At 41.6% G+C, this 16,981-nt stretch overlaps 1 protein-coding gene across 1 annotated transcript in view; it reads left to right on the top strand.

The window, feature by feature from the left end:
- Window positions 1-16,981, top strand: part of cacul1 (CDK2 associated cullin domain 1) — a 96,077-nt gene that overhangs the window by 11,032 nt on the left and 68,064 nt on the right. The window contains 1 exon segment of the mRNA XM_080205850.1: window positions 10,377-10,503. Within this exon segment, the coding sequence (XP_080061976.1) occupies window positions 10,377-10,503 (127 nt within the window).

Below are 16,981 nucleotides of genomic sequence, written 5' to 3'. Positions count from 1 at the left end.
CGGAGGAGGATGAGAGGTGACTTAATAGAGGTTTATAAGACGATAAGGGGGGGATAGATAGCGTGGACGTTCAGAGACGATTTCCTCAGGTGGATGTAGCTGTTACTAGGTAGCATAACTATAAGATTCATGGTGGGAGATATAGAAGGGATGTCCAAGGTAGATTCTTTACTCAGAGTGGTTGGGGTGTGGGATGCACTGCCTGCTGTGATAGTGGAGTCGGACACTTTAGGAACTTTCAGGCGGTTTTTGGATAGGCACGTGGAGCACACCAGAATGTTAGGGAGTGGGATAGCTTGATCTTGGGTTCGGACATAGCTTGGCACAACATCGAGGGCCGAAGGGCCTGTACTGTGCTGTACTGTTCTATGTTCTGGTGAAGCTTGAATAAAGGTAGACTATCTCATGCAGCAGGCTTGAATAATTTTGTGGAAGTTAAGACTTAACCTAGATTTGCTCACAGTTCTGTGTATGGCTGTTTTTTGCAGAATTCATGGGGAATTATACAGGCTATCGCTGTAGGATAACTCTGGTTGGAATAAACAATGGTAGAGATGGAAACACAAAATGCTGGACAATCTCAGCAGATCAAGCAGCATCTACGGAGGGAGTAGTGCCAACGTTTTAAGTCCGGGTGACCCTTTGTACAGCTGTGACGAAGGGTCATCCTGACTCGAAACATTGGTTCTTCTCTCTCCACAGATACCTGCTGAGATTATTTTCATTTCAGCATCCGCAATAATTTGCTTTTATGGTAGAGATGACCTAGTTTCAGTTTGCCAGAAGCTTGACTTGTATCCTGGCCCTTTCATCTCTGTACAATATTTCACTAATACTGAGATTTTTATCTGTTGTCATTCTGATACAGTAACCAGTTAAGAATACAACTTGCGCTTGAGCAATTGGTGCTATAACAAGTGAATAAAAAAGTAACCTTTAGGTGTCATTGGATTTTCAATGTTGGGTTGTTTAGAATTTTTTTTAGAAATGGAAACATTTATCTGGACTTTAATGAGACCTGCCTCTTTTCACAGTCCAACATTATCTATCCATCTTCCCCAGATATCCTTCAAATCCCTTCTTTTGCACTGGAAACATATCAAATTCCATAACCCTCTGGGTGAAAACATTCCACTTCATATTGTTGACTTTCTCATTTTTAGTGTGGATGGTTATGGAGGCAGTTCAAAACAAAATGATGAGTTGGAAGTAGGCAAAGGAAGTAGACTGAAAAAGACATGTTTTTCATTTTCAGTTCTGAAAGAAGGCAGGGAAGATACAGGAGTGAGTGACGTGATGAATTAACATGGGTCCAAGTTGATCTGGGGATTAAACGTGTATCACTTTTTGTGTCTGCCTTTTTATTATGTAATTGCTCTTAATTCCTCACCAACCTCTTCACTTCAGTTTACTTTTTCTTTCCTGCAAATGTGCTGTTTATGTAGATTACCTTTTGTTGGAAATGTTACTTTCTCACATCATTCACAAATGGGGATTATGAAAATTACACAAAAGAATCATAGAAATTTAGAAAGTAAGTGCAAGAGTAGATCATCTGGCCCTACGAACCTTCTCCGCCATTCAATATGATCATGGCTGATCCTCTATCTCAAGACCATAGTCCCACACTCTCTCCCTTGCCCTTGATGTCTTTACAGTCTAGAAATCTATTTATTTTCTTCTTAAACATATTCAGTGGCTTGCCTGCACAGCCTTCTGTGGTAAAGTGTGCCACAGGTTTACCCCAACCTCTGAGTGAAGCAAATTATCAAGTCTTAAATGGCCTACTCTGTATCCTGAGACCCTGACCCCTTGTTCTAAACATCCCAGCCAGAGGAAACTTCACACCTGCTTTCAGTCTATCCAGGCCCGTCAGAATTTTGTACATTTCATTGAGACCCCCCCCCCCCCCCGATTCTTTAAAACTCCCGTGAATATAGGCCTAGCCAACCCAATCTCTCACCATGATTCTGCCAACCCAAGAATCATTCTGGTGAACCATCTATGTCAAATATATACTTTCTTAAGTAAAGACCAAAATTGCACACGTTACTCCAGGTGTGGTCTCACCAAGGTCCTGTGCAGCTGCAGTTAGGACATCTTGCTCCTGTACCCGAGCCCTCTTGCAATGAACATACAGAAAGCAGTTAAGACAACAAATAGTTTCTGCATGTTTGTTTTGAGTGATTGAGTACAAGGATGCTCAGGTACCATTGTCCATCGACATTTCCCAACCAGTCACTCTGAACTACCATTATGATTTTTCTGCCAAAATGGATAACTTCACACTTAGCCCACATTTCATTGCACCTGTCATGTATTTGCCCAGTCCCTCAATTTGGTACATCACCTTGAAGCCTCTTAACGCTCTCCTCACCACTCAAATTCTCACCAAGTTTCATATTTGTTGTGAATCTCCACCCCATTTCAGTGGGCAAGAGAGCTGTCGGGGGTGGCGATTCAATGGGAGTCCTCCAATGGCTTTTATGCTAGCAGGATTTCCCATTCCCATTGTCTCTGCCAATGACATTATGAGGCACCCTCGTGAAAGTTAGAACCCCATTACCATACATTTTAACTATCAAGTGGGCTCCCCGCTGTTTTATCCCCCCCACCTGCTACTGATGACCATGAAACCATTGTCAATTGTCAGAAAAACCCATCTGATTCATGAATGTCCTTTAGCGAAGAAAATCTGCCACCCTTATCTGGTCTGACCTACATGTGACTCCAGCGCCATAGCAACGGTTGGCTTTGAACTGCCTTGGGGCAACTAGGGATGGGCAATAAACGCTGGCTAGCCAGCGTCGTCCCGCTCAGAAAGGACAGTAGGACTAGGGGGCACAGACTCAAGATAAAGGGGGGGCGGTTTAGAACGGAGTTGAGGAAGAACTTCTTCACTCAAAGGGTGGTGAATCTCTGGAATTCTCTGCCCATTGAAGTGGTGGAGGCTACCTCACTAAATATTTTTAAGACGCGGGTTGATGGGTTTTTGATAAGAGAGGGGATTAAGGGTTATGGGGAGAGGGCGGGAATGTGGAACTGAGCCATGACAGATCAGCCATGATCTTATTGAATGGCGGGGCAGCCAGATGGCCTACTCCTGCTCCTATTTCTTATGTTCTTATGTCCCATGAATGAATAAAAAAAAGGGTTGGGGCGCTTTCCTGTGCCGATGGGGATGGGGGTGGGGGGTGGTGGTACTGTTATCCTGTTTGTGGGGGCTGTGCAGCTGAGTCACTTGTGGTGACATGAACTTGGCTATAGCTGCTTTCCCCTGTGAAAACATCTCCCCAAACAGTATCCAACACGGAAAATCTCTTCGGGGTAGATACACCAAAGGATCTCCTGCATTACTTGCCTAGTACTTTTATTTTGTTTGGCAGTCACCCATTCTTTTCTGCCTGCACACTTTTTTTAATCTACGATGGAATTAACTCACTTTATCTGCTATCCATAAAAATCTTCCCTTTTTTCACTGAATTTTCTCACCATACTCCAACTGGCACAGTCTAATACAGCCCAGAACAGCACTGGAGTTCAATTATCTTGTAGTGAGTTTTAATATGTATGTGTTTTGACATAGGGTTTGCCTCAAGGGGGAGGTGATAGCCAAGTGGAATTATTGCTAGACAATTAATTTAGAAACTCAACTAATGTTCTGGGGATCCAGATCCGAATACCATCATGGCAGATAGTGGAATTCGAATTCAATAAAAAATATCTGGAATTAAGAATCTACTGATTGTCTGAAAAATCCATCTGGCTCACTCATGTCCTCTGGGAAAGGAAATCTGCTGTCTTTACCTTGTCTGGCCCACATGTGACTCCAGATCCACAGCAATGTGGCTGACCCTGAATTGGTCTCAGGCTATGAGGGGTGGGCAATAAATGCTGGCCAGCCAGCGATGCCCATGTCCCACGAATTAATTATGAAACCTAACACCCTAATAAATACACAGAGCTCAAAATTAATGTTAAAATGACACTTTATAATACTTAATTGGTTACTCTGATTCTAATCCTTCTGGAGCAGCACGGTGGGACAGTGGTGAGCACTGCTGTCTCACAGTGCCCGGGACCTGGGTTTAAATCCCAACTTGGGTCACTGTCTATGTGGAGTTTGCATGTTCTCCCCTTGTCTGTGTGGGTTTAATTCCTTACAGTATAGTCTGCCTTTGTGTGTTCTGGCTGCCCCCTCAGATCTTCTAGGCTTCCCTGAAACCTGCTCCCCTTTATTTAAGTCTGCTCCTCGCAGCTCTCCTGTTTAACTTGGATCTGATTACTCTGCTCCTTTCTCTCAACTTTGTTTAGGATCTGTTATTGACCTTTATCCTTGTTCCTTTCCTGGCGCTGATTCCTGGGACCTCTTGCTGATCCCTTCCTTCATCTCTGGGATGTTCTTTTGGGACCTCTCCCTGTCCTGCTCCCTAGGACAATTTGTTCCAGAATGGTGCTGGTTCAGGTCACCTGGCCTGCAGTTTCATGCTATTTCAGTCTTTGTTTCTGTTCCTTCTGCGCAGGTACAGAATTCTGGCCCTTGGTCAGAAGATGATAAAATAAATGAACTGCATGTGTGTGTATGTGCAGTCCTTTCCTAGCTGGAACATGTGCAGAAGGCTCTTAAGCTCCGACCCTCAAACTGTACTTAAGTATTTGGTTTTTGTCACACTTATGTAATAAAATTTATTTTATTGGTTTAAGACCACGGAATTCTGTAGCTTTATTCTTTCACTGAGTAAGTGGATTTCAAATTTCATCTACTCGACAGCAAAAGTTACTGGGCCTTAACTGAAATGTGACAAAATTTGGTGTCTGGTTTGGGATTGTAACAAAATAAACTAACATTCTTCTCCTTGGAGAAGATTAGAGGTTTGATGAACCAGTGATGTCGGAAAAAATGTTTCAAGCAGTGAGTTGTTTTGATCCTGAATTTATTGTCTGACAGGCTGATGGAAGATTCAATCATAACTTTCAAAAGGGAATTGAATGTGTAATTGAGGAAGAAAAATGCATTGGGAAATGGCAGGTATTGTAGGGTAAGGGAAGTGAAATTAGATTGCTTTTTCAAAGAGTGGCCTTTCAAAGAAGGATGTGGAAGCATTGGAGAGAGTGTAGAGGAGATTTATCACGTTGCTGTCTCGTTTGGAGGGTAGGTCTCATGAGGAAAGGTTGGGGGAGCTGGGGCTTTTCACTTTAGAGCGGAGGAGGATGAGAGGCAACTTAATGGAGGTTTATAAGATGATGAGGGGGATTGATAGAGTTGACGTGCAGAGACTTTCCTCAGGTGGATGTAGCTGTTACTAGGGGACATAACTATCAGCTTCATGGTGGGAGATATAGGAGGGATGTCTGAGGTTGATTCTTTATTCAGAAAGTGGCTGGGGTATGGAATGTAGTGCCTGCTGTGATAGTGGAGTCGGACACTTTAGGAACTTTCAAGCGGTTATTGGATAGGCACATGGAAGACACCAGAATTATAGGAAAGCTTGATCTTGGGATTGGACAAAGCTTGGCACAACATTGAGGGCTGAAGGGTCTGTACTGTGCTGTTATGTTCCATGTTCTAGTGGTCACAAGCATGATGCACGGGGTGGTGAAGAAGGCATTCAGCATGTTTGGTTTCATTGGTCAGAACATTGAATGCAAGAGTTGGGATGTCTTGTTGAAGTTGTACAAGACATTGGTAAGGCACTTGGAATTCTGTATGCAGTTCTGGTCATCCTATTAAAGAGTATTATTAAATTAGGAAGAGTGCAGAAAAGATTTACTGAGATACTACTGGGACTTGATGGTTTGAGTTATAAGGAGAGGCTGGATAGATGGGGACATTTTTTCCCTGGAGTGCAAGAGGCGTAGTTGTGATCTTATAGAGGACTATGTAATAATGAGGGAAATGGATAAGGTAGATAGAAAACATATTTTCCCAAAGGTAGGAAAGTATAAAACTAAAGAGCATAGGTTTAAGTTGAGAGGGAAGAGATACAAAAGGGTCCAGAGGGGGAATTTTTTCACACACGGTGGTGAATATCTGGAATGAGCTGCTAGAGATAGTAGTAAAGGCAGGTAAAATTTTGTCTTTTAAAAAGCATTTGGACAGTTTTATGGGTAAAGATTGTTATGAAGGGATGTGGGCCAAATGCAGATAATTGTGACTTGCTTAATGGTAAAAACTGGGTGACATGGACAAATTGGGCCAAAAGACCTGTTTCCAGGCTGTAAAACCTCTATGACCAAATGGCTTCCTGTGTTGCTGAATTTGAAATGGAGATAGCTACTGAAAACTGCAATCTATGTGCTAATGTGCAGAAGTGTATTGGTCATGGAATTTCTCCAGTATTTGTATACCTGGATACAAATACTGGAGAAATTCTGATCAGACAGATATGCTGATCAAAAAATTTGGAGTAATTTCTCTCCTTTCTGCTATTACCCGTTCAATCTGCTGGAGGTAGGATCTGGCCTGTAACTGTAGAGCCATGAATAATTTGACACCTTAGTGCAAATTAGTGTGCAAGTTGTCACATATGGACATTTGAATTTAGATACATTTGATACATTTTTGTACATTTGAGTTACATATTCTGTGAATATGATAACTGTCTTGTACACACAGTTAACTAAATTCCTTCAATGGCTAACTATAAATCCATCACGTGCTGTCACACTAAGCAAAGCAGGCGAGGAACATCTTCATTCAATGCTTCTTTAATTGGTCATTTCACGCTATGATATTGTTACATTTGGCTTCAGTGTCTTTGCACCGGGGTTAGTTATGCCCGTTTTCGTAAGGGTTAGTAATATCTAATTATCATATGCGAAATGCTTGATGCTTGTTTAGACTTTCAACTCATTAACCATAAAGTTGAGCAGGAGTGTCACTGAACATCTGCTAACGCAGCTGAGCTAGGAATTTGTGTACAAATGAGTTCATAAATTGCAGTTTAATCTCCATTGTTCACATTTGTTTCCTGGATTATCAAACTGGAAATTTTACGGGATAAAGCTTTTTGCAAGACACCACCAGATTATTGTCTACCAATCCCAAATTGCTTGTGCCTGATATAAACTTAATGTTACAGTCCAGCTTTAATTTCAGTTTATGTTTGCTTTGTGACAGGCCATTGCAGTACCAAATGTATCTGACTATAATTTGGGGACTCTTCATGGTGCTGGGGACTTCTGGGCAGGAGAGGAGAGTGCTCAAGTTGATAATCACCAGGGCTGTCCTCCAGGAGACCTGTTGATCTGGATGGTTAGTGTCCAAAACAGCCAATCTGGTATGTAGACCACCTCAGCTGGCAGGCTACTTTGCTAATGATTGCACGTGTTCTGAACAGCAATATTCATCAACTGAATAGGAGCTGCCAGATTTCCCAGTCCCTTCTTTGTTGATCACATCATCGACTGTTGTATTTAGGCCTCTTTGGCTGCTGCTTTACCCTGTCTTCCAAGTTTAGACCTGGCTGGAGGCTGCTGAAGCACAAGGGGGCTATACCTCCCAAAAGTTTCTGGCTTCCTGACCCCCCTCAGTTCACAGTGTCTGTGGCCTGTAGCCCTTCCTGACCACCTTAATTCCTGACGATAATGTATCCTGGCCCTGGCTTCACATGTGTGATTCAGAGAGGGAGGGAGAGGGGGATATAGTGGGTGTGTGTGCGCGTTAATACTGGTGAGAAAACGGGTGTGAAACTCTCCAGCTTCACTGGCCACTTTTCTTTCTAGATCTTTCTAGACTAACTGCAAAACAAAGTGGGCATGGTTTGTGCCATCATTAAGGCAAGGCAGGGACTCTTAGAGCCGGGAACCAGCTCCACTGCGATTGAGGCACCTTTTTAAAGAGTACCCTGATCACTGGAAAAAAATTAATCTCTCTTCCCCTCCACTAGGGAGGTATCTGTGGCCTCCCTCTTCCTTCCCCACTCTGATCATCACCGTCATTGTCCCACTTCCCCCAACGATCATTGCTGGCATGTCTGCTTCTGCCACAAATAAATGAGGCCCCAAATGTGAGGGCCTGTCCCTGATAATGCTCCCTGGTACAGGTTGGCACTGCCAAACTGTGCCAGGGTGCTGCCTGGCCATGTCCCTTGGCTCCCAGGGCTATATTGGCTGGGTGAACCTGTTACAAAGATTGTCGGCATGACATTACGTTGGTGAGGTATGAAAATCTAGTGAGGGAGGTGGAAGATTAGGCAAGGGGGTGTTTATTAATTATATTTAAAATTTATTAAAATAAATGCAAATCAGATTCTCGCCCACTTTGGGCATGAACCAGATTACCGGAAAGAGTTGGCAGGGTGGTGGTGGGAGGATCTCATTAGTTCAAGATGTTCTCATTTATACATTAGATTGCTTGAGGTTTTCAGTCTTTTGGATGTTAATGTCTGGATACAGCACAGGGTGATGTTCAGAGAAGTTCAGAATGAATGACCAAGTTATGTGTACATGGGTAACAGGGGCACAGTGGTTAGCACTATTGCCTCGCAGCACCAGGGACCCAGGTTCGATTCTGATCTCAGGTGACTGAGTGGAGTTTGCACATTCTCCCCATATCTGCGTGGGTTTCCTCCTGCAACCCAAGGATGTGCGGGTTAGGTGGATTGGCCATGCTAAGTTGACCCTTAGTGTCAGAGGGATTAGCCGGGTAACAATATAGGATTGTGGGATTGTTGTCGGTGTAAGTTCGATGAGTCATATGGCCTCTTTCTGCACTGTAAGGATTCTATGATTCTATGTACATATCTGACAAAGACATGGCTGTAGATTGTATCGTACTGAAATCCTGAGATTTTGATGGTCCTTATAAATTGAGGTATAGGGCAGGATTTTACAGCCTCACTCGTTCCGAAACCCTAAAATCCCACTCGAGGTCAATGGATCTTTCCATGGTCTGCCCCTCACCTGTTCCGATTCCCATGGTGGGTGAAACAGTAAGATTGCAGCCACTGGTTTCAAAAGTCAGGAAATTTTGCTAAACTACAGTTTGGCCCCGCTGCGACTATGATTCCCAATTCTGGGTACTTGAAAGAAGCGGAAGTGGCATGGGGTTAAATGAATAGCAAGGGAAGAAGGGGTGCATGGAAAGAAGCACAAGTATCAGGGCCCCTGATTTCTCTCCTTATCCCTGTAAGAGGGTAAGTGGATAGACCGGAGAAATGGAGTTATTCTGCTTAGTAAAGGGAAGGTTGAGAGGAGATTTAATGGAGGTGTTCAAAATCATCAGGGAGGAGATATAGAAATTCTGTTTCCTTTGGCAAAAAAGTCCTCAACCTGAAAGCACAGATTTGATACTTCAAGCAAAAGAATTGATGATGACGAGGAAGTACTTTATTTTCATACAAAGTGCAGTTGGGATCTGCAGTGTGCTGCCCGGGAGTGTGGTGGAGGCAGGTTTAATCATGGGCTTCAAAAGCCAATTGGATAAACATCTGAAGAAAACAAATTGCGAGGTCATTCCAGGAAAGGGTAGGGAGTGGCACCAGCTGGCAGGGACTCAAATTGAGTGGCTGCCTTCTGTGCTGCAACGTTCTATGATTCATTCTGTTCAAGGTGGAAATAAATCTGATGCCTCAGAATTATGTTTGCTTCACCTTTTTCCATTTGGCATAATTTTACAGGTGACCGTTTGTCTATTGAGCAATAAATGGATAGTATGAGATTGTGCTTGCTGCACAGTGACAGTTAGTACATCAGTAACCAGTTTTTTAGGTTTAGTTTCATGCAGCTTCCCTCTTTTTCGTAAAAAGAAATTATCCATTGACACGTACATCCTGTACCAGAGCATAGTTCTTGATCATCAACACAGGTAGGTGGTCCACTGTTCAATTTGTAATATTCTGAAATGGGAAAGGGTACTGGAAAGAAAGGGAGCTTTTTTTTATGGAGAAGCACTCTGACTAACTGGAATTAGGGATTCTCTGGTGGCATTCAGCATCTGTCTTCGTTCCCCGAATTGTTGGACTACAACCTCTGTAGCTATGATTTTATAATTATACTTAAGGTTACATAGGTTTTACTAAAAGAAAATGTTATCAGGAAATATCTTAAAATATGATGTAGCAAGTGTAACTGTTTGCAGGAGAAATTGATGGTTTGCTTCAGGCCAGAACCATACACGATGAATTAAATTTGGAGTGATAATGAGAGTGTTTCTTCATTATCTTTACAATTACTGGAGCCACACCACCCGTGCAGCTTCCGTGTCTACTGCTGATCTGGATTGCAGTCCTATTTGTTAAGCTTGGAAGACCCATCAATCGCTGGCCATCCCAAGTACAGGGAAAGATTACAAAAACATTTCTTGTGACTCTGAATTTCTTTTTGTCTGTGTTTAATTTGGCAAATTGTGATTTTATTTTTAATATTTTGTTTAGTGATGAATGTTATAACGACAGAAGACTACCAGCGTACTTATTGGCCGAAACTGGACAGTGCCATTGATCAGCTTTTGACACAGTCTCCTGGAGATTGCATCCCTATATCTTACGAGCAAATCTACAGGTGAGAGAACAAAGAATTTAGATCATTGATAATAACACATTTAAAAGAAGTGATTGGAATTTAATGAGTTTGCTTGTAAAAGTCATACTTGTGATGCCCTGTAGGGCAATGAAGTCCAAAATGTAATTTGCAAAGTTTGAGAGACCCACTAAGGTCTTCTCACCCCAGGAACTAGAAAAGATTACAAACAACTTGCTGATCTAGTTCCCAGATGGCCACGGGAAGTAGTTTTTGCCTTTTATTTACTCCAGAGATTTAGTGACTTGACCATTCGTGCCAACCTCCGGCGCATTCCTGGGATGGCATCACTGCCTTACAGCGCCAGGGATTTTAATTAAATTCCGGCCTTGGGTGACTGTGTGGAGTTTTCACGTTCTCTGTCTCTGCGTGGGTTTCCTCCCACACTCCAAAGGTGTGCATGTTAAGTTGATTTGACCATGGTAAATTGTCCTTTACAGTCAGAGGATTGCAGTGGAAATCTGTGGGGCTATGGGAATAAGGCCTAGATGGGATTGCTGTTGGTGCAAGCTTGATGGGCCAAGTGGCCTCCTTTTGCACTGTTGTGATTTTATGATTCCTCTGGCATATTCCTCTGTTTGTATACTTGGGGAATTGTGTTGTTGTTCTTGATTCTGGATTGGTTCTTTGACCAGTCTGAAGTTCCAACCCACCAATCAAATGAAGTTGAACTGACGTTATGTACTCTGTGCCCTCAGCTTATTTCCTGCGTAAATTGGAACTTGTGTATGCAATGCTCAGTTTAGAGCATTTTTATTGAATCAGCCTTTTCTGAAAGCTCGTCTCACCTTGCTATATTTCTCGCTTGAGCTGCTCAGATTTCATAATCATAAAACAGTCTCAAATCAAACTTCAGTTTGAACAATGACAAAAATCTACATTTATAACAAGGGATGACAACTGAACCGGAGGAAAACCATCCATTATTGCAGTATCTTTCTTTCAAGCCCCCATTATTTATTGATTTATGTTCTGTCCCACACTACTGTCAGGGGCCTATAAACCACTGTACCAGTGATTTCTTTCCTTTACTGTTTTTTATCTCTTTGCAAAATTGATCCACGTTTTGGTCCTTCAAACCAAGATAGTTTCCTTCATTGCACTGATCTCCTCCTTTACTAGCAAGCTACTCTACTTCCTTTTATTTTATTGTTCTTCCAATGTGTCAAATACCTTTTCAACGTTCAGGTCCCACGTATGGTCATTTGGAAAACATGTCTCTGTACTGACTAACATATTGGACTCTTATTTCTAATTGTGTCATCAATTCCTCCATCTTATTGTGAATGCTGCATGCATTCAGATAAAGAGCCTTTAACTCTATCTTTTTACCATTTTTCCTACTCAAGTTTATTTGGTGATACATTCTTCTGTTTGCACACTCTGTCCCTTCCTGTCAGAGTCTAGTTGTCACTGCTTGCCACTCCGTAGTATTATTGCCTTGCCTGTCTTAATTTGCTCCAGATTTTCTTTTTACCCACCACTTTGGCTTCCCACTTAGTTCAGTGTTGGAAATAAAGTTTGTATGCAACAAAAAACATGCAATTTGCAAGAAAATTATTAGATTGAATTATAGAACTAACAGAGGCTTGGTAGCCTGAGCATTGAAATCCTGTAAGTTCTCAGACATGCAGTTGACAAAAACAAATCTAGCAGCTCTTGGGTTGCACAATTTGTGACTATTTGTCTGCTCTGGTCAGTCAGATTATGTCCTTCTCGTTTTTATAAAAGCTGTTGCTCCGCTTTCTACTCTTTGTTATCAAAAAATATATCGGAGCCTACAAGATAAAAATACAGCTTTCGTATTCAGAGTATATAATGACAAGCCAAGTACTTGAGTTGTTTGCACAATTTATTTTTAAAAAATTGCAGTGGTGCTTTTATTTCCTGTTTCAGACCATCTGCCTCCTGTTTCTCCATCTATACGAAGGAAGAAATACCATTTGGTTTATTTTTGTTGCTTTCAATTTGCTGGCCTAGGAGTTGGGTAACGCCCCAGATTTTTTATACATTCATATATTAATTCCTGGGTGTATTTATTGCTCATTCCTAATTGCCCGAGGGCAGTTAAGAATTAGCCACATTATATTATTTGGAGCACATCTCGATGGGTCGACTGACTTAATTCTGCTCCTATATCTTATGAACATTGTTGTGGCTCTGAAATTGCACGTAGGCCAGACCATGTAAGGACGGCAGATTTCCTTCCCTAAAGGACATTAGTGAACCAGATGGGTTTTTCCAAAAATTGACAATGGTTTCATGGTCATCAGTAGAACCTTAATTCCAGATATTTTTCATTGAATTCAAGTTTCATCATTTGCCATGGCAGGATTCAAACCTGGGTCCCCAGAACATTAGTTGAGTTTTTGGATTAATAGTCTCTTGATAATACTACTAGGGCATCACCTCCCCTACCAACTCCTCCCCCTACTCCTTACCCTGTCTCCTTTTGGTATATTCGATCAGCAAGAGAAAACAAGTGTATGGAGAAGACTCTGTTAGGAAGATCTCTGTGAAAGAGGCTGGAAGGTTTATTTTTAAAACTGGGGTGTTGGAACAGGGAATAATGTTTGTAATGATTAAAAATATAACATTTTTGATAAAATTATCAAACTTACCTGTGGTGTGGCCATATAATGGTGTAGTTGAAATCTGTCGAATTGTTTTGTTTTGAAAGCCTGCACAGCTCCCAAGAATCCTTGAGTTTGAGTTCTTGTCCTCCCACCAAAATCAACAAAGTAGGGTGTCACAATTTACAGCACACTTGGATGTGCTTACTTCTCCAAGATATGTAGTACTTGATAGAAAGGTCAACCACAGCCTGTGTCAAGACCTGCTAACCTGTCTGTCCTCCTCCACTACTCTGTATCAACAAATAATTATTGCTGATAAACTGCTCTATGTGTCTTGGGAAAATCATTTTTCAAACCACTGAAAGTTATCTGTTCCTGATGTTTTAAACGGAAAAAGCACAAAACAAGTTCAGCAGAAACTCATCAATACTTTCTCACATAACTTTCCTTTTTAATATCTGAACTTAAAAGTAGATAGCCCAAAAAGTGACATAAGCATGATTGTGCCGTTGTTTATTTTTAGTGTCTCTTCTCCTTTTAATCAAATTAATTCTGATTAAAAAGTTTTTGAATTAACTTTTTTAATTTAGACAGTATCTTTTAATAATAATCGATTGCTGCAGAGACATTTGGTAAATGTTAAAAAATAGGAGAATGCTGATTTGATCTTTTTAGGTAAAAGACTGCTTCACACTTATGAAATAGGGAAGTTTACTTGTGTGATCATGGTACACCAGAAAAGATTTATTTACTTGGACATTGTGGGCAAGAGTAATGTTGTTTTGTTTTTCAAGATTATGTCATGATTCATGTGGATGTTTGCCACATTTCAGATGTCGCATTGCACAGTGTTAAAAAGAAGAGACACTATTATTTATTCTGATCTGGATCTGGGGATTAATAAGTGTGTGTTTCACTGCAAATTTCTCTCATCAATAATAACTACCTCCACATTGTCCAGTGTATGCAGTTAAATTCCCTGACCTTGAAGGGATAGGCCAGATTAAGCATAACTGCAAATAATATATTGTGTGTTGCACTCATTATGAAACTTGAATTTATATAAGCACATTTTGCCAAATACTAATGAATTACTTTAAGTTTACACCAATGGACAAGTGTGAGGAACTCATCGACTGTTTTGTCACTAAGATTAAGATTGTCTACTTTGTTGCTTCTCTTGCGTCCCTTCCATTTGTTTGTCTGCTCCATCTACCTCAGCTCTTAATTTGCATATTTCTCCTGTTTCTGTCGTATCTGAGCTTCTGACTTTATCTTGCTCATGAAACCCATATTTTGCTTTCTCCACTCCATTCCCACTCAACCGCTGACCACCCAACTTTCCTTTTTGTCCTCCGTAGTAACTGATTTGTAATTAGTTTCTTCTCTGATACTCCAACCTTTCAAATTAGTCATCGTCCCTCAACCTTTTCAAAAAACTTCTCTTTAATAGTTTGCCCTGCCAACTTCCCATCTCCAACTTCACTTTACTTCTAAAACTGTTGTCACCTCCCTAATCCATCTCCTCAAGAAAGGACATTAGTGAACCAAGTGGGTTTTTATGACAATCAATATCATTAGCCTTTCATTTCCAGATTTTTTTCATTGAATTCAAATTTCACCATGTTCCAATTTGGGATTTGAACCCTGGTTCCCAGGTATTACTCTGGGTCTCTAGATTAATAGTCCATTGACAATACCACCAGCCATCACATGCCTTTTTTGGAGCTGAACATGACAACTCGTACCTAAAACCACTTAATGGATACTTTTAGCACCTTTCTCAGCTTTCTTCATCATTGTTTACATTTCCTTTGTCCAATTACAACACCCCCTCCCCACTCTCATAGTATAAATCCCTTCTTATTTTCTTTGCTCTTAGCTCTGACGAAGGCTCATCCAGACTCTCAAAGTTGTATCTCCACAGATGCTGTCAGACCTGTTGAGATTTTCCAGCATTTTCTGTTTTTGTTCCACTTTACTATCCAGGTGTAGCCACAGAATTCCTTGCAGTCACTTCTCTTCCCATCCTATATTTTTACTTTTGGAACCTCACAGGATCTTCCCTGGTCTCCTCCATTTCTCATCAACCCAGTGCCCCTTGGCAACATTGTCCATTGATATCGATGTTAGTTGCTTAATCCACAGTGGCAACACTCAGCTCTACCTCCTCACCGCCTTTCTTCATTATCTTTATGTTGTCAGACTCCTTATTCTGGATGGGCGACACTTTCCTCCAATTAAACATTGCAAAGACAGAAGTCATTATATTCAGTCTCTGCCAGAAACTCTGTTCCTTGCTACCAGTTCCATCCTTCTCCATGGCTACTATGTCAGGCTGAACAACACTCAGTCCGATTTGTTCCTGACCTGAACTTCCAAGTCCAAATCCTCTCCAAGAAAAAAACCACAAATTGCCACCTGCAAAACACCTCTTGTTTCAATCCTATGGCTGAAACCTTCAAGCATGCTTTCATTAACTCTGGATCTTCTGATTGACTTGGAATCTTCCATCTCCATAATCTTCAGCTCTTCCAAAACTCTACTATCTGTATCCTAACTCAGACTGAGTTTCAGTCACCTGTCATCCCTGTGCATGCTGATCTATAGTGGTTCCTGTCTCAACATCTTGTTTTTAAAAATCCTGAATCTCGTATTAAAATTCCTCCATGACCTTATCCCTCCCTATCTCTGTAACCTCTTCGAGACCTATAACCTCCAAAAGCGTTGTGTTCCTCCAACTCAAATCTTTGTGCATCCTTCCCTTTTCGCCTCTTTCAGTGGTCAAGCTTTTAGCTGTCTTTGCTGTAAGCCAGAGGGCTCCCAATCTCTCAAATTAGGGAATGAGCTTTTTGGCAACAGTGGTGGCTGTGAAGTAGAGTCTGAAATTTGATTGTCCTGGGGTCAGCTGCAAGACCCTTTTAAGACTGAACAATTTTTTTAACTTGTGGGTGTGCCCTACCCACTGACACCATCAGAACCTGCAAAATGGTAGGTGCCTTTGGTTCTTTATTTGCGTCTGTCTCTCCATTGGCTGAACCCTCCTGCACCTGCAATTTTCAATCTGGGTTGCATCACGTCTCAAGCATTAAAATGGGGTCACAGCAGAAAAAGCTTGGGAAACACTGCTTCACGTTCGGAATTCCCTCCTGTGTATCTCTCCACCTCCCTATCCCTCTCTGTCTCCTCCTTAGACACTCTTTCAAGCCTGTTTCTTTGAGGCTTTTATTCACCCATCTTAATAAATCCTTTTTTCATTTGGTGTCACGTGTTATCAAATAATGCCCCTGTGAAGCACCATGGCTATTATAAATGCAAGCGAGTGCAACAGTTATTGTTGTGTAAGCAAATCATTAAATACAGTGGGATGGCACAGTGGCACATTGGTTAGCACTGCTATCTCACCACTCCAGGGACCTATGACCAATTCCCAGCATGGATCACTGTGTGTGACGAGTTTGCACATTCTCCCTGTGTTTGCGTGGGTTTCCTCCAGGTGCTCCAGTTTCCTCCCATGGTCCAAAGATATGCGGGATAGGTTGATTGACCATGCTAAATTGCCCCCTTAGTGTCCCGGTTAGAGAGATTAGGGGGTAAATATGTGGGATTGTTGTCAGTTCAGATGTGGTGGGCCAAATGGCCGCCTCCTGCACAGTAGGAATTCTATGAATAGAAGATGTATATGCTCACTGATATTATTCATAGTCAACTTTGGACTATCATATTCTCTAATATTGTATTGATGATGTCACAGTCCTGCAGTTCAGTTTAGATGCCATTGTCTAATGCTGACATTGTGTATGTGATAATTTTTGTCATTTTGTGAGAGGAAGTCATTCTCATGTAATGCATGCAAATGTGAATTTAACCACTTTTGGGAATGA

Source organism: Carcharhinus amblyrhynchos, chromosome 17 (assembly GCF_965287045.1).
Source record: "Carcharhinus amblyrhynchos chromosome 17, sCarAmb.v2.hapA, whole genome shotgun sequence".
NCBI lineage: Eukaryota > Metazoa > Chordata > Chondrichthyes > Carcharhiniformes > Carcharhinidae > Carcharhinus > Carcharhinus amblyrhynchos.
This window is presented reverse-complemented; position numbering and strand designations above follow the sequence as displayed.